Here is a 26,737-nt window from a genome sequence, read left to right on the forward strand (position 1 = left end):
ATCAAAATACAATACAATGATACATCATCTAATAATTAATTACATCTATCATCATTTAAATGCTAAAGGGTCAAAACTGTCATAACAAAAAAGAACAAAAAGATAAGAAATAAAACAAGGCTCAAGCCACTAGTCATTTGATTAGCCTCTGCTTGATCTGCTCCATCTATCTGCTGTGGGAAACTATCAACTTCACAAATGGGATGTAAAGACAGTGAGCCCCTAGTTTAAATTTAACTGTTCTAACTTTTCCAGTCAAAGAAATGAAAAGTATCGATGCTTCTCCATGTTTTGACTGAAAGATTGCATGCTGAGCCTGAAATGCACTTGAAATATGGTAGAAAATCCTTGCTGTTCACACTTTTCTTTGTTTGAAAGCAGTGTTGAAAAAATCAGCTATAAATTGGCGATTAGCGATTTTTTAAAACAGGACAATTTCTTCCACAAAACGATAAATCGCCCCTTGAAAATCACAATCACGATTTTTTCTTAAAAAACACGATTTTTCCAATTTATCACTTCCTGACAGGAAAAAGTTGCCAAGCCGTCATGAAGGGCAGGCAGATTAAAGAGCCCAATTTGTCATTTTTCTCGCACATTTTTTTCTGCACTGTTGGAGAAGGGAGGAGAAAGGTTTATGCGCATCCTTGTTGATTGTGAAGGAATATAAGCAGCCATCACCGATCCACCATCAAGATTTCTTGCAAGGGGTGAGCTTTATTTGCCAAAACTGTAGTGAAGTTTCCATTGACAAGTTTGTATCTAAACCCCACTATCTTAATGCTTTTTTTTTATAGATTTTTGTCTGTTGGCCTGCCTCTTTGCTTGCCTACATTTTTTGTTAGAAAATGAATACCAAGGACAAGTGTTCCTAAGGCTTGGTGTCTAGCCTAGGAAAGAGTGTCCTAATGTGACCCCCTTTACTTAACTTTATGGTAAATAAAGTTAAAGTGAGTTTATAAGGCACGAAGTCATAAAGTGACTTTATAAACATAAAGCAATAAAGTACCTTTTGAGTAATTCACGAAAAAGGTACTAAGGGGAAAAAGTGTTTCATGGGTCAATGAGAAATTAGATCTTCACCCTTGATCTAATTGGCTAAGATCTAATCTCAGCCATTAGATCTTAGGGTTAGGTCTCTCTTCTTAATGACAGAACAAAAGGGAAAAAGCAAAGGGGAGAAGGCACCATTTGAACATTTTCTTCATGAGAATTGGAGAGGAGCAAAGGAGGCTGAGAGCAAAAGGTTAGTAGAGGAAGGAGAGTACAGCAAGTACAGGTGCAAGCACAAATAGTATGAATTTCAAGGTACCCTCTAGTAGACTGCCACTGTACTAGCACGAATTTCAAGGGCAATAATTGCAGACTGAAGTTGCACGATTTTCGAGAGACTCAAGCACAAAAATCGAGAAGTTTCATCGCCGTTATTGTGCTTTTAGAGCAGCAAATCTCAGGCACAAAATTCAAGGTACTGCTGCACAAATTTTGAGAAGTTTTGGGCGTGATTTCAAGGGTCTAAAAAAGCTGTCAGAGCTGCTACAGCAGCACAGAAATTGAGAAAATCTGGACAGAAATTTGAGGGGTTATCTGGCATGAGATTCAAGGGGGCTAGCAGCAGCATATATTGCTGTCAAAAAGTACTGAAGTTGGCACAAATTTCTGAGAAAGAGGGCATGCAAAACAAGCATCTACAGCACAATTTCCAAGGAATTCTAGGCAAGAGTTCAGGGAGATAAGTTCACTGTGCTTACTGTCATTAACTGTTGTATTAAATTCTCTGATAATAAATAAAATATCCTTCTCACTCATTGGTTTTTTCTTCGGGGTTTTTCCAAGGTCATTGGACCAAAAAATCACTATGTTAAATTTGTGTGACTGTTGCATATATTCTCAGCGAAAGTGAAAGAGTAAAGTAGGCCTCTGTGTTTCATGCTTTAGCAAATAATCATGTTAAAAACAGCAGCATAAATCTATGCTGGGTTGGACATTAAACTGATATGATTCCTAAAACTGAAACCGGGTTAGACCTACAATTTTCTACATTTTGTCTCTATTTCTTAACATTTTATCATGAATTTCATGCCCATAAAACAATGCAAGGGTTTTTAAATTCTTTTAGATATGGGACGGCCAGCTTGAATCAATTTGTTTTCCACCCTCCTATTGTCATTTTTAGTTGTTAATGATCTAATATAATTTGCTAAATCTTTGATAGTTGATTTATGAAATCAACAGGCTGTTATTTTTTTCTAATGGGAGTTTAATGTCATTTTTTTGTTATTGTTGTGCCTTAGGTTTGAATTTTGAAGTTGTCCACTTCCATTGCAACTATGCCAAAGGCTTCAGACCTATGTTGCACGAAACTTCTAGGAACCCGAAGTTTCACGACGTACCCGAAACTCCGAAAATCAAGCTGAAACTTGACCGAAACTCTACCATTATTTAATCATCTATGAAAGTTAATATAGACTTGGTTTTCTTTCTAAACATACCCATTTCGGAAACTCCAAGACTTTTCGGTGATTTGTGCAACTTAGCTTCAGACCCATTTTGGCAATATGGGGAACCTGTAGGTGACAGCCAGCAAAAACTACATTGCAAATTATGTGGCCAGTACATGACAGGAGGGGTTTTCAAGTTGAAGTTCCATCTAGCTAAAATCCCTGGTAGAGAAATTGGGATTTGTAAAAAAACTAGCCCAGATATTATGACCACTGTGCATGATGAAATTAATGCAAATGAAACAAAGAAAGCGAGGAAGCTGCAAACAAGGCTGAACAAGCAGCTAGAGCTTCAGAGCTACTACCACTAAGGGTAGTGGGAGGGGCTCAACAGCTACACCTTCCGAGAGGTCCTCATAACTTTTTGTTCCACAAACCAGCGCTGGAACACAACCTTCTATCAAATCAGTGATAAAAAATGCAAGAAGCAAGAAGCAGACAAGGTTATGGGGAGGTATCTTTCTAGAGAGACATACCTCTCAGCATCACAAAAAACAATCCATTTTGGCAGCCAATGTGTGATGCCATTGTTGTTGTTGGCCCAGGTTATAAAAGTGCTACATATAATGAGTTGTCGGGGGCCAATTCTTCAAGCAGAAAAGGACATAAACTCTAGATTGGCAGAGTTGAAGCAGTCATGGGCGGTCACTAAATGCACAGTCATGTCTGATGGCTAGACAGATAGGAAGGGTAGGACCCTTATAAATTTCTTGGTACATTGTCCTAGGGTCACTGTGTTTATCAAATCAATGGATGCATCTACGCATGTAAAAGATGCAACATTGCTATGTGAGTTGTTAGATGGGTCCCTTAAGGAGATCCGTTTGCCCATTGTGGTGCAAATCATAACTGATAATGCAGCTAACTATGTGGCTGCTGATAGGATGATTCTGGACAGGCATCATTCAGTATTTTGGACTCCATGTGTTGCCCATTGTATTGATTTGATGCTTGAGGATATGGAGCATCACCAAGTTCATGTATAACCATGCTTTCGTTCTTAGCCTCATGAAGAAATGTACTAGAAATAGGGAGTTGCGGTCTGCAATGACACGCTTTGCAACCAACTTCCTTACTCTTCAGTCTTTGCTTCAATGTCAATTTGAGTTGAAGCAAATGTTTGTTTGTGATGAATGGCATGCAGGTACATATAGCAGGAGAGATGATGGCAGATCCATTACTAAATTTGTGTACACTGACCACTTTTGGGAAGGAGTGGAAGAAGTGTGCTCGATTAGTGAACCTGTAGTAAAGGATTTGAGATTGGTTGATGGTGACAAGTTTGCAATGGGTTATCTGTATGAGGCTATGGATAGGGCCAAAAAAACTATCATATCTTATACCCCTAGGTTTAAATTTTAATAGCCAGATGATGTTGTGGGATTTGAGTGATCATCAATGGATCGGGATGCTCCATCAACCCATTCATGTAGCAGCACTTTTCCTCGACCCCACATTTTCCTACAAATGCAACTTTGATTTTGATGGCGAGGTGATCCATGGGTTGCATACTTGTCTTTATAGGATGGTACCTATTGTTGAGGTTCACAGCACAACCAATTGCAAGATAGAAAGGTAGCGGGAAGGTACTGGACTATTTTTCTTTGATGATGCTATTTGTGGAAGGACCGCTTTGATGCCATTTAAGTAAATGAATTTAGAATTTCATATTTTTTTAAATTCACTTACGTTTTATTTGAAAGTATAATTATGTTTTCTTTATTTTCTATTTTCCATTTTAATGTATTGTAATTTAGTTTGTTTTCTTTCTCATTTGTTGTAGATGTTTGGTGGCAAAACTGTGGTGCAAGGGCACCAAATTTATAGAAATTTTCCACCAGAATCCTCAGCCAAACTTGTAGAGTTTTGGGATGTGAGCGCAATTGGAGTGTATTTGAAAAATCACTCAAAGAAATGCAACAAGTTAGAACTTCAAACTTGAACATAGCAAATATATTCATTGTAATTTATGACCCTCTAATATACTATGACCCTCAAGACTATTTTTTATGACCCTCTTACAGGTTGGATTTCTCATATCTCAATTACTTGGTGTATGTCCATTACAACCTCTGACTATGGATGAGGACAATCAACAGAACACCGGACATGGATGTTATTTCTTTTGACAAGGCAATTGGATGGTTAGAGGAGGTACAAGAAAAACACCAGGAGGAGCAGGAGGACAAGGAGGAGGATGTGGCAGTATCATCAGCACCACCTTTACAGAGACTGATGAGCCTAGTTCTATACCCACCAGTCACCCCATCAAACACTTGTTGCAGTGCCAGGGCCTTCGGTTGTTAGGGGCAACCAAAGAGGGCGAGGGCATTAGCTAGCTGCTAGTTTGTCATTGTACATCTACCTCATTATGATGAGATACATTTATATGTCATGTCATTTTGTATTGGTTCTATATTTTTGAGTCCTTGACTGGACAACTAACAGACTTAAAGGATTCAGTATCAAGATTCAACTACGATGTATCATTTTTGATTTGCCATCCATATATTAATATTATATATATTAGTGTTTTCTCCATATTTATGTGCCAATGTGTTCATCTAATGTTGTTGTTGCCTTATATGTTTAAAAAAGTTAAAAATTAATTTGTTTGCCAAAAAATTTCGATTTCTGTGCCAAATTTTCCGAAACAATGTTTTCTAGACCATCGTTGATTTTTTGCCAATTCTGATTTTTCCAACAATGTTTGAAAGCTCGTTTTTCACAAAAATCCCAACTCAACAATTTTGAATTGAAACTAACATGTAGGTGAGAAACAAAAAATTACATTTTTGTCATTTTATTTTGTCTTTTTTATGAGGATGTGCCATTGTATGGGGCATCCCAGAATACCCCTAATTAGTGGAAGCATCCCATTTTTGTAGAGTAAGTCCCTGGTGAAATGCCCAAATACCGGAGGTATTCAAGGGGCTTCCGCAATGAAGTCCCCAATTCAAGCATGCATGGAGAGCCATAGGGACACTTCCCCAACCCCCATGGACATGTCCTTTGGAACACTATGAAATTTCAACTTGTACAAACAATGTGTTTGATTTTAAACTAATTGGGAACAAAGTAATGTTAAATTACAAATGTTCTATTCTATGAAATACCAAAACCATCTATTGGCTGATTGCATCCTTTCCTTCAGACTTTTAGCATTTAATGAAATCTTTTACAATAGAAAAATGAATACCAGAATCTGAGGCAGATGAGCCCAATCAATGGCATCTCCCACTCGCTGAACCATTGCAGATATGAGCTCTGTCAAACTCTCTGTACCTATTCCCACATTAGAGAAGAATCTCAGTTCACAGCATATTAAGTCTTGACTCAATTTACAATTTCAGGAACTTTTTCCCCAATACAATGAATGTGTTCTGCACATGAAACATACCACAGTTAAACCTATGAACCCGTCCTTTTCGATCCTCTAATTTAAAGGGGCAAAAGAATTTCCTAGGTTCAGAGATGGATAGGCAGCTTTTGCCATTTCTGTTGTCTCAGAAGCCATCCTTGCAGATGCATCGCTGTTCAAATTACCAGTTTATGCATGTGCACACAAACCAGTCAGTTTTTTTAAATTCTAGAACAAATTAGAGCTTAACCAAGTTTAAAAAACAACACAGGAATGTTAACAATGTGACATACCTGTGGGAATCCTCATAATCTTCTGCTGGCTCTAATGCCAGAGTTGAATCCCAAAACTTCTGCATCATTGAACCTGCCATGTCATTTCCAACTGCTCCAGAGCTTCCCACCTAATCATTTAATTGTGGTAAATGAGACAGTCCATGAAAAAGGTTATCAGAAAAAAGCATTGCCATACAGCACTAACCGTTTTCAATACCTAGCTAACTCAGTAAACTATGAATGAAATGCTTGAATCAGCTCGGGATGTGTTAGCTAATTGGAGACAAGTTAAATTATTACCCACGTCATTGGAATCAGTGGAAACAATCATCGTTACATAAAACTCTTGATGAGGAAAAAAATCAGTTTCTAATAATATTATCAATGTAAAAGTGACAACTTCAAGCAATAATAAAAGCTGGACTTTGTATCCTGCCCAGCTAATATAAACATTAAAGCTATTGAACGTACTTGGAAAAAATGAGTGGGAGCTTGCGGCTTACTATGAATTTGGTCCTGACATTAAATACCAATCCAACCTATTCTATGCTTAATTAATATTTAGCACTTTCCAAAAATGGAAAAGTTTAATGTGAACAATGTTTAATTGGAAAGAAAAAGAAATAATGGAATCAAATTTAGCGGATGATAGAATAATGTGAGATTGAGGCCTTCAATGCACGAACACATTTAATCATTAAATGTCTTTGATATTTAAGTTGTATGTTTCAAATTTACAAACATTTCTAGTCCATAATGGACTTAATATTACAAATTCACCAGGTTCATTCAATTAAAATTATTTTCCGAAGGATGGAGATTTAAGTATTTATGATATGCATATACTATTGCCAACCATTCACGTGTTGCCATAGTAACAAACCTGCATAGCTTACTATGGTGTGTTTTCTACCTTTCTATATATGTTTATAAAGAACCAAGCACTATGCCCATGAAATGTTTCACCACAATCTGAAATGTTATGCGAGACAGGAATCCAAAACTCAAAACTGAATAATTTTCATGTTCGTATACATCTTAATTTTTTAGCATCAAATCCAATTACAAACTAAAAATATCACATCAAAAAGCTCAGCTGGCAATCTAGATAAAACCCAATGTTTTGTACATTCATCATATGCCTTGTGTTTCTGAGTTCTAGAATCAAATCTTCTGGCGGAGAACTTACAGTGGCCATTGCTGCTTGGGTAATTTGCAACACATCTATACAGGCCACAACAAATCCATCTGCAGAAGATATCAACCTGTTAGAATTCAGATATTGATAATTAAACTAAAAATGTATTTAAGTGAAAATTTACCTCTATCCACAACTGGTAGGTGTAAGAATTTGCCATCATGCATTATGTGCAAAGCATCAACAATTGTTGTATCAATAGTTACACATTCTGGGTTTGGTGTCATCACCTGCACTCAAAAATATCTTACACTCAGGCCTATCAACAACAAAAATTCCAAAGCTAAGTTTTTTAATGATAAATAAAAAAAAAATTATCAAATACATTTGAACAAATTGCTGTCATCAATGTCAATGGGCTTATATCATTAATATTATATATATAAAAAAGGGGGTTCTTGTGAAAAAGGAGAAGTCAAAAAGTGAAATAGTGGTTTCAAACCCATGGTTTAAGAAGCCCATGGTATTTGAAAAAGTGAAATAAAAAGGGGACTTAATTATTTAATTAATGAATTGACATGACTTTTTAAATTAACATGTCTTTTCATGAAGGGCTACGATAATGTATAAAAGGAGAAAGCACTAGAAGGAAAATGTGTGAACAAAAATGTAATTTGTAGAGTGAACGAGTCATCTTGCCATTTTTGCTATAACTTTTTTCTGGGCTGCATCAAATGGTGAAATTTTGAGCATACTAAGGTGAGATCGAGGGGAACATCTAGTTAAAATCTCAGATCTTGGTCCACTATACTTTTGAAGATATACATTGTGGATGTTAGGGTTTGTGATTGGCCCTCAACTATGCTTCAAACAAGCCATCTCAAGATTGTCGCTATAACTAAATTTTTGGGAGGTCTCATACAGTAAAATTTTGAGGAGACAAAGGCAAGATCTTTGGGACTTGGGTACATGTAGTCAAAATTTTAGCCATTGGTTCTTTATATTTTCTAAGATATGCCTTGTGGAAGTTAGAGTTCCTAAATGCTCCTAAAATCAGTTTCAAATAGGTCAGTTTGACATTTGCTATAACATTTTCTAGAATGTTTCAAAATGTGAAATTTTGAAGAGACAAAGACGAGATTTTTGGGTACATGTGATAAAAATTTCAAACATTGGTTCATTATACTTTATGAGATATTCCCTATGGAAGTTAGTGTTCCTAAATGCTCCTACAATTAGTTTCAAACAGGGCAATTTGTCATTTCACTAAACATATTTTCTGGGGCATTTCATATTGTGAAGTTTTGAGGAGAGAGAGACGAGATATTTAGGTACCTATGGTCAAAATTTTAGACTTTGGTTAGCTATACTTTCAGAGATATGATATGAGGAAGTTAGGGTTCCTAAATGTTGTTGGAACCAGTTTCAAAAAGCTCAGTTTGGCATCTTCGCTATATCTTATTTTCTAAGATGTTTTAGACCGTTAAATGTTGAAGAGACAAAGGCAAGATCTCTAGGTACATGTGGTCAAAAATTCTGATTTTGGTTCGCTATACTTTCAAAAATATGCACTATGGAAAATAGGGTTTCTAAATGTTCCTGAAATCAATTTCAAACCGGTCAGCATGGAATTTTAAAATTTTTGTCATCAATTCTTTTTTGGGTTTTTCAGACTATGAAAATTTCAGAGATCTGAGGAGACATACAAAAGTGCCTCAGGTAAATATTTCAATCTCGAATTTGCACAATCCGATTTGTGGCATGTTGTACAAATTCGCCTTGGAAAGATGCCAAAAACAATAAGCTTTGGGACAGTTACCATAAATTTCATTTGGAGATTCAAATTTTGGTTACACCTGGTGAAGGCAAAAGTAGTGAGCAGACCTAGTGAAGGCAAGTAGCAAGCAGACCTGGTGAAGCTAGAAGCAACGAGCATACCTAGAGAAGGCAAAAGCAGCGAGCATACCTAGTGAAGGCAAAAGCAACAAGCAGACCTAGTGAAGGTAGAAGCAGCAAGCAAACCTGGTAAGGTGGAAGTAGCAAGAAAACTCGGTGAAGGTAATGTGAATGTTATTATCTTTTGAAGAAGTTATATGCACTAAAGAAGAGTTGTAATTGAGGGTTGTTGCTCAATCAAAGGGATTGGTGTCTCTTGTTAAGTTAGTGCTTAATAGTGGGGATTGGTGTCTCCATTAGGTTTGTGTCTACAAATATTTGCAGTTGGGGGGATTTGTGTTTCTAGTATATTGGTGTCTACAAAGATCTGTAAGAGTAGGTGGGTGCCTACCATGGTTTGTAGTTTGTACCAATGGGGATTGGTGTCTTCGGTAGGTCGGTGCCTCATTTGCATGGTATGAGGCAACAAAAACACATATCTGAAGTGGGAATGTGCTTGAAACATGACCCCCCAAAAATTAGGAAAAGGGAAATATGGTGTGTGTGTGTATGAAAATTATATTGAAACTTTCGAAAGAAAGCATTAAAGTGTTAAGTTTTAACATTATAATTTAGAATACAAATACATATTCATAAATAAATAAGCAAGTCGGGGGGGGAGGGATCCCACGTTTTCCATAAACTTAGGTCTCAAGTAACCGACTCCACGAGACAAATCAATGATAAGGTAGAAGACCTCCACCAAGATGAATCACACCATATATCATCACAAAGTGTTCGAAGTGTCAAAACCCTCCAATGAAACATAAAGCACAATGTCAAAACATAAGAGTATATTCATCATAAATCACAATGCCAAAACGTGCAAAAAAGGCCAAGTGCTCTAGCAATAAAGCAATGAGTGGCACATGGAGTAGGTTGACCTCTTAAGCCATGATATATCACCATGAAAACTATGCCATAAAGGAAGCACTCTATGCAAGTCCTTGTCTCTTAAGTGCCACATAGGATCATCATAGACATCTTTTACACTAGAAAGCTCTCACCATCAAGGGTAACCACTGATATAATGGAATCAATCACTAGAAGCATATCTATTATGTGAAGAGAGATCATCATTTGTTCCAATAACACTATCATATGTCCAAATGTGGAACCAAGCAAATGATCTAGAATGCTCCAATGAGTATGGAAAAAAGGTGTTAATATGACAATATGACTCAAAGCGCTTTAGGAAATCTGATCTTTTAACAGGCTGCAAAACAGATCTGGAAAATTGAGGCTACAAGGTGTGCTGGAAACTTCATTCAAGTTGTTCCATAACTTTGGTCCAAATATCCTTCATCTGTTGGGGATAAAAATGACCTTCAGGCCCCTACCGGCTGCTCAAACAACTCTGAAACAGGAGACAAAGATAACAGCACCAATCTCTTTTAAGTTTTTTTAGACATTCTTGATGGGCCTGAAAACAGTGCATCCTTATACTTCTGTGTCAAGCCGCTATAGGTCTGAAAATAGTGTTGCTGTAGATGACAGCATTTCTACAGATGACAAGCTGTAATGTTTATCCACCTAAAAATTGTTAAAATTGGCAACTAGGGCCAAACTCCATGCGGGTCATCTTATTTATGGCAGCTGATATTTTTATTGGATCCCTCTCATCGAGAGGAGTAGGATTGATCTAAAGATCATCCAATTCCGATAAGTATTTATGAAGTTATGAATTTATTTATGTTATAAAACAAATTGTCAAGTCGGTCAGCAACTTGTGTAGGCTCAGAAGCCCAATAGTCATGCCCATTCATCATCTATGTTTTAGTATAAATAGGAGAGGACTTGAAGTCATTTAAAAGACACACTTCATGTGATCTCCTCTCCGCACCTTGGGTTTTTGGTGAAGGAGAGACACTAATGAAGAATGCCCTAGCTGCAGATGAAGCCCTAGTTACAGTCAACGTCATGCCCTAATTCTTGTCTATGGAGACATCTATACGCAGACATAAAAGACCTTATATGTAGGAGACATATACACATGCAGGCAAATGAAGATATATATATATATATATATATATATATATATATATACACGCAGGCAAATGAAGAAATATATATATATACGCTGGTAATGGAGATACATATACGCAGTAATGGCAATATGTATACACAGCAATAGAGACATTTACACGCTGTAATATAGATACTGTAAGAGAAGATATTTACACGCTGTAATAGGACATTTACATGCTGTAATGAAGTCACCTTCTACGCAGTCATGGAGACAAGTCTTATACACAGGCAAAGGAGACACTTCGCAGGCAAAGGAGACGTATTAGGTGCAGTCATATTCAGTAGGATAAGGACGCAGCTATGATCTATGAATTGGGTCAATACATGAAGGCATAGCCGCAGCAAAGGCATGAAACAGCAGTCAAGCAAAGTCACAATCAAATGGAGTCACAGTCAAGGTCATGGAACCATAGTAAGTTATATTACTGTCTTGCTATGACTCAATGATGAGATAAGGATTCGATGAGGAAATCCTTGGCACATGTATCATCAACGTATTCCTGTGGCAAGAGGATCTATGAAATCCTACAGCAGCATTAAAATGAGATCATGGGCAGCATGATGATAAACGAGATCATGAGCAGCATAATGATGCATGATGATATGAGCATGGGCAGCATGATGATATCATGGGCAGCATCATGATGAATGAGATCATGAGCATGAACAGCATAATGATGCATGATGATATGAGCATGGACAGCATGATGATGAATGAGATCATGAGCATGGGCAGCTTGATGATGAATAAGACCATGGAAGATGCAGCATGAAGATGAGAGCAGCTCAGTCATCAAGGTTCAACACATGTGACAGTACAGCAAGGTGTCACACGGTAATGTGCAGCAAATGAACGAGAGGCAGCACTATGATAGGTGAAGGGGTCACCTTAGAGAGTCAGTTGAATCAATATGTCTTCAACTGATCTCTACAGATATCAAAAGTCAAAGTGTTGACTTCTATTGTAAATGTACTATCTCTCTCACTTTCTCTGCTGAAATTTGAAGAACATAAAAGAAGATTTGATCAAGGGTTTCCCCACATTGTGGGGTTTGTCCCTGGCTTGCGCCACATCTTGTGTCCTCTTGTCTTGGCTTGTCTTCTGGGATTTATGTTTATGTTCTATCTGCAATTTACTTTAATGCTGATGTGATTGCTAATCTGGAAAAGATATTGAGCTAAATGTGAAAATTGAAATAAATTGCTCTAAGCATAGAACATACGAAAAACTTAACAAAAATCAATTTGTAGCTGAAACACATTGTACAACACTTGAAACGCATTTCTTAAACACATTTCAAAAACGTGAAATGCACTACACCCCCCTTGAAACACGTTTCAGCCACATTTCGGGGTTTATGTACCGAAATGCAGGCGATACCACCAGGTTGACAAGGAGGGTTTGTGTTTCCACGTTTTCTGCAACTAATGATGGTGCCTACAAAGAATTATAAAAAGAAATTATATAGTTTTCTCCCAAACGAGTTTCACATTAATCTTGTGTTCCATTTTCTGCAGTTGATAAATCTCATATGTCATTGTTTTCTTATGGTTCATACTTCATGAACGTTCAAATAAGTAAAAAATGTCTTATATTGATTCACCCTCCCCTCCGCCCCGAGGGAGTTGACCATGATCATACTCTTACTTCAGGATTCTCTTGGTAAGAGAGAGTTGGCCTTGTTGATATCATTGCTTTAGTAGCTAGAGCTTTTGAGGTTGCATTAGATGGAATCTCATTCTCATAGCTTGTTGCTGACCCTTTATAGGTTTTTGTTACTCTTCCCATGAGCTCATATCTTATGCTTTTGATAGATTTAATCCACTTGTCTTGAACATGTAGGAGATGGGATTATCTTTACAAGATTTCTTGATCAATTCTTGATGTGCCAAAAGATTGGGCCCATAATGATAACTTCAAGTATGCTAGAGTCTTGAAAAGTTGTTATTGATGTCTTCTTTGTTCTAGAGTGATTTCAGAGTTCAAAAGAACAAATGATCAAAAGTTATGTCCCTACAATTTCAAAGATGGCCATTATTCTTTTGGAGCCCCTAGCAAAGGAGAAGAGGATGTAGCTTGGATTGGTGGGGTAAACCAAGTGACTTTGTGTATTCTCCTAGTGTGTTAACTATTTGAAGGCCGAGTTGCATGTTGCTTTATTGATTTCCTGGAGAGAACCACACCCTTATGAGCAATCATTGCTTGGATGTTCAAGTGTGTGGCTATACTTGTTTGTGTGACTCTTGCAAATCAGGTATGGTGCTCTATCATGACAAAAAAGTATTCATTCACAATTATGGAGGCACTAGAGTTAGAAGTTACAATTCCAGAGGGAGTTGAACAATGAAGGGTGTTAAAGAAAAGACTTTTCCCCTGAAGAGGGAGTGCTAGCCTTTGGAGTTCCTCAAAAAGTGTTTCCACTTTGCTAAGAGAAAATTATGTCTCCTTGCCCCTTCGTGATGTTAGATGGACATATGGATGGCCCAATTTGGTTGGATGCTTGACATTGGTTAAAGTGCTAGCATGGCGCTCTCACGTAGGAGGTTGTTACCCTCCTTGGCATGTTGATTAACCGATTAAGTAAACACAATGGTTGCTCAAACAGAGTAGGTACATGTTACCCACCACTAATGGGTGACCCCATAGGAGAATTTTTCTCCTAGATTTGTCTTTAGTCGGTAGCCCCGACAACCAATAGTGTAACTGATGTTATGTTAGTTGATCTCCGCTCCTTGAACCAAATCATATGTCCCCTTGCTCATTTGTCGAGAGCGTATTTTTGAAGGTGGGCCATCCAATCCTAAGGGTATGTCTTTCATTGTGTAATTGGGTGCTTATGCTTATTTTTCTTGGGCACACTTGGGTATGGATTATTAGGTGACTTGGAAGGAGGAAGGGTTTCAACTATAGTGTTTTTCCCTCACCCTAAATGGTAACCTACTGACTTATAGCTTTAGGATGGACACTACTTGGCAAACCCTGATTTTGGTAGCACGGTCCCGCTTTCTTGTTCCATATTTTTCACTCCCCTTCGCACATTACATGCCCTATTTCATCATCTTCCCTCTTTGGGTCCACATGACCACTGGTTCCACAAGGTTTTGGTACTTCCCTCCCCTTGTCCACATGTCTGGGTTGGGCCTAGAACGATGCCCTGAAGGTTTATGCAGCTAAAAAAAAAAGATAAAAGCATATCATGGCCACATACAAAAGGAAATAATACCACAAAATGCAAAACACAACCGAGACAATAAAATTTAGCATGTGGCCAAAAGCCAAACGTGAGCTCTACCCCTTATCATTATGGCCATCACCCTAGTTCCTAGGGCCCCTATGAGTTCCCCCTGAATCATTAAGGAACCCATGCATGTCCCAACCCCTGGTGGGCGATGAACTGCCCCACCTTAAGGGGGTAATCACTGCTACATCATACTCTCATCTCCTAGAGCCTTGAGCAATAAAATAAAAGAAAAATCAAAGGAAAAAGGCAAATGAAGAAGGGTGGAAAAACAAAGGTCTTGGTAACTCATGTACCACGATTGCTCCCTCCTACATTCATACACCCAAATATGTGGACATCCCTCATCATTACCACAAAATGCAAAAGACGGCCAAGACAATAAAACTTAGCACGTGGCCAAAAGCCAAACATGAGCTCTACCCCTTATCATTATGGCCGTCACCCTAGTTCCTAGGGTCCCTATGAGTTCCCCCTGCATCATTAAGCAACCCATGCATGTCCCAACCCCTAGTGGGCGATGAACTGCGGCACTGCCCCACCTTAGGGGGCTAATCACTGCTACATCATACTCTCATCCCCTGGAGCCTCAAGCAGTAAAACAAAGGAAAAAGGCAAATGAAGAAGGGTAAAAAAACAAAGTTCGAGGTAACTCATGTACCACGATTGCTCCCTCCTGTTGGAAATAATACTAAGAGGGGGGGGTGAATCAGTATTATCAGATCAATAAAACTTTTTCATTTCCATACTTAGATACATATACGCTACTTCATTCAAGGGAAACCGCGTGTATACGCAACTGTGTCTAAAGCAACTAGCGTATACTTATGATTCAGTTAATCCATTAAATGTTGATCCTTAGTTAGTGTATCAGAACTTCATTAACCATATGAACAGTAAGCAGGTGCAGTAAAACAGAACACACAAGAAGCACACATGAACACCATGATATAAGGTGGAAACCCAATGTGGGTGAAAACCACCTGCTGCAATTTGTTTCTATCTTCCTTTAATAAGAAACTTCTTTTACAATGTACTGGTGCAGTCCTTTACCAGCACGCAGGCTACAACCTGCAGAAGGCTACAACCTTCTCTTGTTCTCCAGACTCTCCTGGAAGGGAGCTCCAACCCCCTTTGCTCTTGTACTAGCTAAGATACTAGTACGTAGGCGCCGGCCTACAATCTTCTCTCCTCCAGGTACCACGTTTCATACATTTTCAGACTGGATACTCCTGAAGCACAACACATAATCTGAAAGGCCACGTTTCATCCAATTTTCATACTGGACCCATAACTATCATTGAAGCTCAAAACAATCACTACTAGCATCATCAATTTCTGAATCACTGAAACACTGAAACCCTGTCAACCAGAACACAGAGCAGACACAGAACTCTGCAAAATCACTCAGACCCATCTGCAATTTCAAATATTATCCTTCATAATGTATACGCTACTATAATGAATCAAACCCGCGTACATACGCGCTTTTGCCAAAGACAACCCGCGTACAGATCTAAAAATAATTTCTCATAACTTGCAGCTGTACCAGACATCAGTCATACTCATAACACTTACAGAACAATACATGCGTCAGTATGTAGATCTAGAATAAGCATCATAAAGATAGTTCATTTCAAACCATTTGATCCCGATCTCTCCTTAGATCTTGTTCTCCATCAACCGGTGAGATCCCTCCTTAGCTCAGATCAAGCAATGCATCATCAACCCATAACCTGCATCCTGGATCTCATACTTCTTCAGATATTCAAGACTTTTCGAATACCCTTGCCTAATGATCTTCTTCTCCTTTTATAGTCTTAGGCCTTGCTCAATACCACAGTCCAAAACCATAATAAATCAATACCAAGAGCCCAATACTTGGGATCAACACACTTGTCGAGATACCATGGTCCAAAACCATAGGTTCAAATACCGAGGACTAACTACCACGGACCAAAAGTAAGCTTTCCGACATGTACGCGCTTTTCCGTTCATGAAACTGCGTGTATACCCTACTTGGTATATAGCGAACCTGCGTATACGCGACTTGGTATATAGTGAACCTACGTGTATACCCTACTTGGTATATAGTGAACCTGCGTATATACTCTTCTTTCTACATTCTTTGTAGTCTGATCATCAATTCTTTGCTACTGATCTGCTGCACTATGATCTACCATCTGTGTGAGTTGCCATCAAGGACAACACTAATGCCAACACCTCCTACATTCTTACACCCAAATATGTGGACATCCCTCATCATTACCACCCTTGAGCCCATGACATTTGGCCTTGATACCCCTATGTCCCAATCCACCTCATCATTATCCACATGACACCTACAACTTGAAGGGTGTATCTTGAACATGTCCTTCATTTTAGGGGCTGGGAACACCTAATAGGGTTGTTTATTAACCACTCCTACCTATTTGACCTAACACCATTACATGCTCAAAGCCCTAAATTTGGAAAGGAAACCCACTATGAAGTCTCATTTGTGCCCTTGACTAACAAGCCTGTTTCACTTAGATGCACTATTGAATTATTGTACATAAAAGTGAGGAAACGCATTGGATCTTATATAGGGTTGGCAGGTGGTTTCATCATGGGCTGGGAAACTTCACTGGGGCCCAAACCCACCAGAGGATCATATTGACACTTGTAGGGGTAGCATTGAGAGCCATGGGTTTCCATCATGTGATAAAGCATTATCTCATGCCATGGTTAGCCTTAGCACCTTCAACAGCTTGTTCATTGCCCCACACTATATACAAGATGATGCACTTGGACCAGCGGTGCCCCCAGTCGACTTAGCAATATATATAGGGTTTGGCAATTGATCCAAGGCCCAGAGGAGGTTTGTCTCGCCCTTGAGACATGGGAGGGCAAGCACCATCTTTCGTGCCCTCATTTGGAGAAATCTACAAGCTTATTTTTCATCAGGAGACTCATGAGACCATTACTTGTGCCCCAAAGCCACTTTGGAGCACCACATGATGTTTTACTTGGAGATCAAGGGGCCACCCCCTTGCTTATCATTCATGGAGCCCTCACTCTCATTATGGCACCTCGAGAACTCAACGAGGCCCTCCAATGGCCCTTCTACACCATGATTTCATCAGTTTGGCTCATTTTGGATGGCTTATCCTTCACTTTATGAGCTACTTGGTCAACTTGTCACTAAGGATATGTTATTTTGCACATTAAAATAATGTTTAGGGACATTTTAAGCTAATTCAAACTATTAGAGGATCATATAAATAGAGATCTCTCCCATTGAGAGAGATCATCATCATCATCACACTTGGATCTCTCTGTAAAATGATTTCGCACCTCTTTCCCTTGGATGAAATTAGATGTCTTCGAGGCATTTCGATATTTTTTGGAGTTAATTTCGCTTTCTCTTGGAGTTGCCTCTTGATCATTGGTTGGATATATCTCTTTTTATCTTGTAAGTGATTTTGTTGAAGTTTTTTCATGAAATAATGTCTAATGTGTGGAATTATTGCAACTAGCTAGATCTTGTGTGCCCTAATTTTATTGAATATCATTGCAAAGATTGTTAGATTGTGAAATTGTACATGTTACTCATTTAATAACAAGTAGATGAATGTTCCTAGTGGATTGAAACTTGTTTTTCTTCAATGAAGTCCTTAGATCTTGGGTGGGTAATTGTTGAAAAATAGGTAATAGGGCATCGTTTTTTAGCCTCCTTGTGGACAAAGTTAGCAAATTTTGAAACATTGTTGACTCCATAGCCAAGGAAAGTAGGCACTGGTACACGAAAAAATTGGTGGTCACCCTCCTTTCTCTTTTTCTCCTCCTAAAATTTTTTAGCCCCTCTCTCCTAGATGGCCTTGCTAGGGCTCCCTATGAATTCCATTAAAGGAGAATTTTTGTCAATTCTATCTATATAGGAAACTGCGCTAGTGTCTCCTCTAAGGATTCTCAAAGGTTCAAGGTATTCCCACGATTGGTTTGCGAGAAAATTCGAGCCTTAGCTCTAACTTTATAAGCCTCTTGAAATTCATAGGTTGAGAGGTCTTCTTGAGGGTCATTTGCACATAAAACTCTGAGAAATTGATCATTCTTGACCTTTTCCCTATCCTAGCTTGACCTAGGGATCATATTGGAGGAATTCCTCCCACGATTACACACAAACCCTAGGTTTCGCATAGGCTTCTTTCTAGGTCTCTCTAATGAAGCGCAAACCCTATTTTGAAGGAGAATCACCTTACAAAGCTCCTAGAGAGGTCTTCCCTCACCTTGGAAGTCTTGATCCTAAGCATACTTATCATCATTGAATATTCATAACCCTAGGTCTTTACTCTCCTCTTAGGTCTTTCTTAGTGAGCCTTTCCTTCATCAAGCCAAAATTGAGCCTCTCCTTTGAATGGGCCTTGGGAATCACTTCATACCTTACCATTGATCCATCATTACAAATGATTTCCTCCATACCGAAACTCCTCCCATTAGTGAAAGTTCGTAAAGAGCAGGGGACACTGACCGAGGTGATAGTGGGTCTTTGTCCCATTGTTGTCATTTGGCCTAGTAGTTGTCCCATAGGTACACCTCCTAGGACCCCTGCTAGATTGTGTGGCAACAGTACCTACCTAGGAGGAGGAGCCACTTATCCCTAAGAGCTTGGGACCATGTGATACACACCTTGGAGGTTGAACATTTGATTTGAGCACAGTTGGGTTGAGGAGCATACCTCATGGAGGTTAGTAATAGACTCAAAACACATATGTTGAAGATGAGCATTCAAGCTTAGTGCCACATTGGTATACGAGTAGCATTGGGCACATGAGAAGACATACAAAAAAACAAATAAATGAATGCCTTACATGAGGATATTTGGATAGCAAAACACCCTGGAAGAGAGAGACATGGACTAACAACTTGTTGGAGAGTGCACCATCTTGGAAGAGGGGAGTTGAGCCCAAGGAGGATCATGCTTGGAGAAAATTTCCCTTTGGGGGTTGGATAAACCCTAGTTTGCCACATCCTTGTGTTGTAGAGATCCTCATGTATGGCTATCTTGTTGGATACTTGTATGGACACATGTCCTTATATTATGTTGAGAGAAATTCCCTAACAAATTATACATATAAGGGGGAAGAAAGCTCTTGACCATATCATCATCATTGTACTTTGTCTTTGTACTTGTCTTGGAGACATTACAGTTCATGAGGAAACCTTGGGAGAGAGAAATTTTATAGCAAGAAGACATTAGGGGTTCATGTAGAAACCTTAAGACAAAATCATATAGGGCACAAGAGACTAGCGTTTATGATGACACACTAAGAGCTAGACACTGGGGTGAATGAGGAAACCCTAGGATAAGACAAGGAGAGAGAAAGACATCTTGAATGTTCATGGAGAGATTACTCTTATGTGATGCTAGGGTTTGCTTTCATAATGCTATGGTTTGTTGTATCACTAGGGTTTCTACCTTAGTAGAAGACATGGAGAGTAGAGCTAAACACATCGTATGGTTTTGGAGCCTAGTTTTTGTGGGATGTAAGGCTAGGGCAAGATCACAAAAAGATAAGCTTGATCAATCTTGAGCTTAGAGTGATGCCTTGCTTGGAAGAAGACTTGGTTATTGTATTCTTGATGTTCAATGGAGGTCTTGGTGCTTGCATTGATGCAAGACTCGAAGACCTGTGGTTTGAGGACTCATAACTTATGATGGGCATGTAGATTTGAAGGCTAGTGCAAAAGTTGTCTTGCCATGTACTTGTGTGATGCAACAGGGCTAGGGTTTGCAAACCCTAAGGAAGACAACAATGCTAGTGTGGAGAGCTTGTCTAATACAAAGTTATTGAAGTCGGGGAGGACTTGCAAGTGTTGATGCTAGCTTGTTGTGGATCTCTAGTGGTGGCTAGGGTTTTTATGATTTTCCCTAGCAATTGTACCAACATTGTGATAAAGTTGAAGTATGTATATGTACTCATTTCTTCTACATATATAAATATATATATATATAGAGAGAGAGAGAGAGAGTTTCCAGCTGTCCAAAATTGTGAAATTACAAATTTGATTTTCAACTTGCGTTGTTTTCTTGATTGGGTAATTTCTAGCAATTGTTGTTCATGCTGATATGACATAACATAGGGATTATGTTGTAGTGATTTAACATATAATTGGAAGATAATAAAGCAGATTTTCTGCTATAAAATCTCTTGTAACAGAGCTATTTTCAGAATTGATATATGTTAGGAAAAGGGTGCCCTAAGGGCTAAAACAAACTCTTGGGTTGCCTTGGTGTGTTGGGTTAAGTGAAGTGAAATATTGTCCATTAGTTGTTTCTACAAATTAATATTTTAGATCAGCCATAAGGTTGGAAGTTCACAAAAATTAGATCCAACAAAACTTTGAGTGTTAGGCAAGATTTATGAATTTGCATTGATTTCCCTATATCTAAAACTTCAACAAGGTTGCCATAGAACATCATAGAGGGGATAGGTATGGATGAACATGACTTGAGGATGAAGATCCAGGGAGAGATTGGTATGGCGAGGAAAGACAACGCGCCAACATGTTTTTGGCAAATGACTAAATGCAGCGCATAAATCATGTCTCCTCTTTGAGAGAGGTGTTTCTTAAATTGGAGACAGTGATATATTTAAGAAGAGAGTAAGATGTGGGATCATGAAATGTGACATTACAAAGCTGTCTGCGGTGTACCTTGCAGCCATCGTTATACCATCAATGCAAACGGTGTTGATATTTCAAGGGTTCACAGAAACTAGAAATAATTTCTTTCAACAGATAACTACTTCCAATGATTAATTAGCATCAATAAAATCTATAACATCCAATATCATTCAAGTAGTTATACAAATATATTTACCAACAAAAAAAAAAATCTACCATTAAACATGAAAGAGAAGTAAAAATAATCATGAGACAAGAGGCACAGAAAATTACACCCAAGGCCAGGGAAAAACCCACACGGGGAAAACCCAGAAATCTTTCCTTGTGAGAGAGAGTTCAAAGTTCATCAATACATCCAGAAACAAGACATCAAGATAAACATCTAACCAGAAACAAAAGCTTCCCACAAGTGCCATGCCTCTCCTTGCTTCCGAAATAGAAGTGTATAAATAGAAGAGACCTCACACCTCATTTGGACATCATTCACTCACACATTTCTTCTCTCTCTTCATCAGATTGGTTCGTACAGCTTGGGCAGCCTCTCTCTCTCTCACACGTGGGGCTAGGAGGACAAATTTATGGGCTAAATCGCAGAACCGAAATTGCAGAATTTCAGATTGTTTGACCAGCGTTTACTTCAGGTTTGACTACAGTTTGACCGCAGAAAAATTACAGCAGTTTTCTCTCCTTTGGCCTAGTTTGACCAAGCTGTTTTGGGTTGACTATGACCTAATCATGCTGAGTTTAACTGAGGAAGGCCGAGTTGCTTTGAGGATGATTTGTTGTTGTTTTGACCAGCGTTGACTTTCTAGTTAGGACTGCAGTTTGATTGCAGAAATTTACAGGGTTGTTTTGACTTTGAATTGGGCAAGTCAATTTGACTTTTGTACTCTCTCTCTACTGAACTATTGAATAATAATAAGAATATTTTATCAAAGGGATTTCCCCACATTGGGGTTTTTCCCTGGCATCTACCAAATCCGGTGTCCTCTTGTCTTGACTTGTCTTCTGCATTTGTTTTATGTTCTATCTGCATTTACAGTCAACGTGATTAATGGTTAATGTGATTGCTGCTGGAAATAATTGGAAATTGTTAGTGGGCTGCTAAAGGAACATTGAAGTAAATTGTGCTAAGCATAGAACATACCATTATTATCTAAAATTAACATGGTATTGGAGCCCAAGTGAAGACAAAGCCCAAGCAAGAGTGAGAAAAGCAATCATTAAGAAAAGTTGTGGGACAAGAATATTGGTCTAGCTTCAGTGACGACTACATCGTACTTCAAATCCGAGGACAAGCTCAAGGACAAATCCGACTATCATGCATGGAAAATGTCTCTAGATTTGACATTGGAAGAAAGCGATGCTATGGACTATGTCAAAGGAAGAGTGGTGGAGCCTCCTTCAAATGCACCCGCTGCTGCAAAAACAAAGTACAAGAAAGGTGAGGTCAAAGCTAAGAAAATTATTGTAGATTCCATTCACAAGCCTTTAGTTGCCCATATTTATGATTTGGAAACATATAAGGAGATGTATGACACGCTGGTTGGGATGTTCAAAGTAAACAATGCAAATCAAGTCCTCTTTCTCAATAACAAGTTGAAAGACATCAAGATGGAGAGAGGGTCCATTCAATCCTACTTCATGAGGATTACCAAAATCAAGAATGATCTTCTATCTATTGGAAAAGTTGTTGGTGACAGTCAACTCACTCTTATTGCACTTGGAGGTCTTACAAGAGAATGGGATGTGTTTAACACCACCATCCTCAACAGTGACGGGATTCTGGGTTTTGATGAAATATTGGCTAGATGCACTCAAGAAGAAATAAGGATGATGGAATGAGATAAGCCCTCAAATGGAAATAATCCTACCACTTTCTCCGCTCATGCTAAAGGGAAGAACTATGCTAGTCCAAGAAGACAAGGTCAAGGATTGAAGTCGAGATTCAAAGAAGGAAGAAAAGGAAGATGCTTCAATTGCAACAAGTTTGGCCACGTTGCTAGAGAGTGTCCTCACAAGAAGGATACTCCAATGGATGATGACAACAACAACCACAACAACTACAAAGGTAATGGCAATCAAAGGAACAACTTCAACAACAAAGGAAAGAGGAATGCTCCCACTGCTCGATATGGAAATGGTCGTCCTCCCAAAATATCGAGAAACTCCACGTATGAGGAAACTAATGTTGTAGATAAGTCAAAAGAATTTTATCTCATTTCTACCCTCACCACTGCCTCTCCTCCGGATACATTGGGTCATTGGTTGATTGATAGTGGTGCCTCAAGGCACTCCACTGGGTACAAGGAGGACCTCTCAAACTGGGGTGAAAAGAAGACAAATTTGGAGATCATACTTGGGGACAATGCCACCTACCCCGTGAAAGGGATTGGGACTGTCACTCTTCACTTAAATCAAGGTCAAACCCTTCATCTACAAGAAGTATTGTATGTACCTGATTTGAAAAAGAACCTGGTATCTATTTCTATGATGGAAGATAAAGGTTTCAAGGTGACATTCGTTGATGGGAAGGTACGTGTTTGGCAAAGGAACCCGAAAGATGCATTTACACTTGGATTTAGGGTTGAAGGTCTCTATCAGGTTGGAGGAAGTCCTTTGGGAGTTATGACTTGCGATACTTCTCTTCAATCTGAATTATGGCACCGAAGATTTGCTCACCTTCATTACAAAGCCTTACCTGATGTAAGGAAGATGGTCACAGGTATGCCCAAATTCAACATAGATCATGAAGGAGTTTGTCAGGGTTGTGCAGCTGGAAAACATACAAGGGGATCATTCCCTTCAAGTGAAAGTCAAACTACTAACATTCTTCAATTGGTCCATTCTCATCTATCAGGTATGTTGCCCATAACATCTTTAGGAACATATTTGTATTATGAAATTTTTGTGGATGACTTCTCTTGCAGAAGGATGAAGTGTTCAAATGGTTCCGCTCTTTCAAAGCCTTGGTCGAAAATCAAACAAGGAAGAAGATCAAAATATTGAGGACAATTAATGGAATCGAATACGAGTCAAATGAATTCAATGACTATTGTAGAGAAACTGACATTAAAAGGGAGACCACTACTACATATACTCCTAAGCAAAATGGAGTTGTCGAAAGAAAGAATCGAACAATCATAGAAGCCAATTGTGCCATGCTTCATGACCAAGGCCTATCGAAGTTCTTATGGGAAGGGGCTACCAACATTGTTGTATATGTTCAAAAATAGGTGCTCGCATCAAACATTGGACTTCAAGACACCCAAAAAAGTTTTCACCGGTAAGAAACCTGATGTTTCTCATTTTAGAAATTTTGGTTGTCCCGTATACTTTCATATGCCGAAAGAGAAAAGAAAAAAACTAGATGCATCTGGGAACAAAAGGAATTTTGTGGGCTACAATGAAACTTCAAAGGCATATAGAATCTATGTGCCTGGTCAAAGAGAAGTGGAAATAAGTCATGATGTCACCTTCAATGAAGATTCTGCCCTTGGGAAAGTCAGGACAATGATGATGATGCAGGAAAGAAGGATGAATCTTTGACAGATGATCTGATGCCTGATGTTAAAGGCCCGATGGATCCCATTGATCCACCTCCTGGTGAGCCCTCTACCTCAAGGAAAAGACCTTTGTGGCTCAAAGGTACTCTTGAAGATGATGAAAGACATGTTGCACCAACGGGGGCCATTCGTGAAAGCAAGAAACCGAACAAGTACCAAGGTTACTTAGCTGCTACGAGTACCATTATTCAATCTGAGCCATGTACGTTCGAAGAAGCCGTGAAGCACCAAGTTTGGAAGGATGCAATGAATGAGGAATATGAATCGATCATGAAGAATGATGTATGGGATGTGGTTCCTAGACCCAAGGACAAGTCAATGATCACTTCAAAATAGCTTTACAAAATCAAACATGGAGCTAGTGGGAGTGCTGAAAAGTTCAAGGTCAACTTTGTTGCTCGAGGTTTCTCTCAAAAGGAAGGAGTGGACTATGATGAGATATTTGCACCGATACACCACTATCTAATCCATCATTGCTCTTGCTGCCTCTCAAGGATGGAGCCTACATCAAATGGATGTCAAAATTGCTTTCTTGCATGGTTCGCTTAAGGAGGAAGTCTATGTAGAGCAACCTAAGGGATTCAAAATTCAAGATCGAAAGACACATGTATGCAGGTTGAAGAAAGCCCCCTATGGGTTGAAGGGCCACAGGGCTTGGTATGAGAGGATGGATAGCTATCTTATGAAGTTGGGTTTTACAACGAGTGAAGATGACTCGAACCTATACTTCAAGGTTGAAAAGGACAGTCCTCTCATTCTGGTTCTTTATGTGGATGATTTTTTTCTGACAAGTGCAAACCCTCTCATCTATCAATGTAAGAGGGAGTTGGCTTCCGAGTTCGAGATGAAGGACCTAGGTTTGATGCACTACTTCCTAGGCTTGGAGGTCTGGTAAAAGCCAGGTGAGATTTTCCTTTCTCAAGGAAAATACATTGTGAAGCTACTCGAGAGATGTGGGATGGTGGAATGCAAGTCTGTGTCTACTCCAATGGAACTCAACTTCAAGAAGCTATGTGGAAGTGTTGTTTGGGTCCGCATTAGCAAATCCTTCCGAGTATCGACAACTTGTAGGGGCTCTGAAGTTCTTGGTAAACTCCCATCTAGACATATGCTTCGTTGTGAATACATTAAGTCAATTTATGGTCGAGCCTCATCACATACATTAGATTGCTACTAAGAATCTCTTAAGATATCTCTGTGGCACAATCAACTATGGTTTGAGATACATTGTCGGGAATTTGAGGCTACATGGATATATTGATGCTAACTAGGTTGGCAGTGTGGTGGATCGTAAGAGCATGTATGGATTTTGCTTCCCTTTGGGTTCTGCTTCAATAACTTGGATGAGTAGGAAGCATAAATCAGTTGCTTTAAGCACCACTGAGGCCGAATACATTGCTGCTAGTATGGCCTGTTATGAAGTTGTTTGGTTGAGGAAGCTCTTCATTGAGCTATTTGAGCACGTGCTGGATACCAACATATCCTTCTACGACAACCAAAGTGGGATTCGCCTTTCAGAGAATCTTGTGTTCCATAATCGCTCCAAGCACATTGGTATTAGGTACCACTTTATCTAGGATATATGGTACAATGAGGAGCAAAAAGGCTCCAACACATCAAGACAGATGAGCAAATCACAGATATCCTCACGAAGCCCTTAGGGAGGGTCAAATTCTTTGCCTTCCAAGAGAGACTTGGAGTCGTGGAAAGACCCTCCTCCTATGAGGGTCCCGCATGAGTTGGACACTGAGCTCTGAGAGCTCCTCAGGGCTTGGAGCTACAAGCAACCATAGGGCGAGTGGTTCACCTTCCCCTAGTGGTGCTCTATGTACAGGTTGAGTGGTTCACCTTCCCTTGTGATACCCCATGATGGTTGACATGTGTGTAGGGTGAGTGATTCACCTTCCCCTACGATTGTGTACACATGTATGTAGGGTGAGTGGTTCACATTCCCCTACGATTGACATATGCATAAGATAAGTGGTTCACTTTCTCCTATGGCATATGAGCAGGATGAGTGGTTCACCT

The 26,737-nt window shown here is 39.1% G+C and overlaps 1 protein-coding gene across 1 annotated transcript in view; it reads right to left on the reverse strand.

Moving 5' to 3' along the window:
* The window catches only part of LOC149142512 (CBS domain-containing protein CBSCBSPB1-like), a 67,450-nt gene that overhangs the window by 24,601 nt on the left and 16,112 nt on the right, over positions 1-26,737 (reverse strand). The window contains 6 exon segments of the mRNA XM_089453258.1: positions 5,701-5,786; positions 5,902-5,947; positions 5,950-6,034; positions 6,156-6,265; positions 7,327-7,385; positions 7,460-7,565. Coding sequence (XP_089309384.1) covers positions 5,701-5,786; positions 5,902-5,947; positions 5,950-6,034; positions 6,156-6,265; positions 7,327-7,385; positions 7,460-7,565 — 492 coding nt within the window.

This window comes from Pinus tabuliformis, chromosome X (genome assembly GCF_031772625.1).
Source record: "Pinus tabuliformis cultivar Carrire ecotype Pingquan chromosome X, CPIR1, whole genome shotgun sequence".
NCBI classification, from domain to species: Eukaryota; Viridiplantae; Streptophyta; class Pinopsida; order Pinales; family Pinaceae; genus Pinus; species Pinus tabuliformis.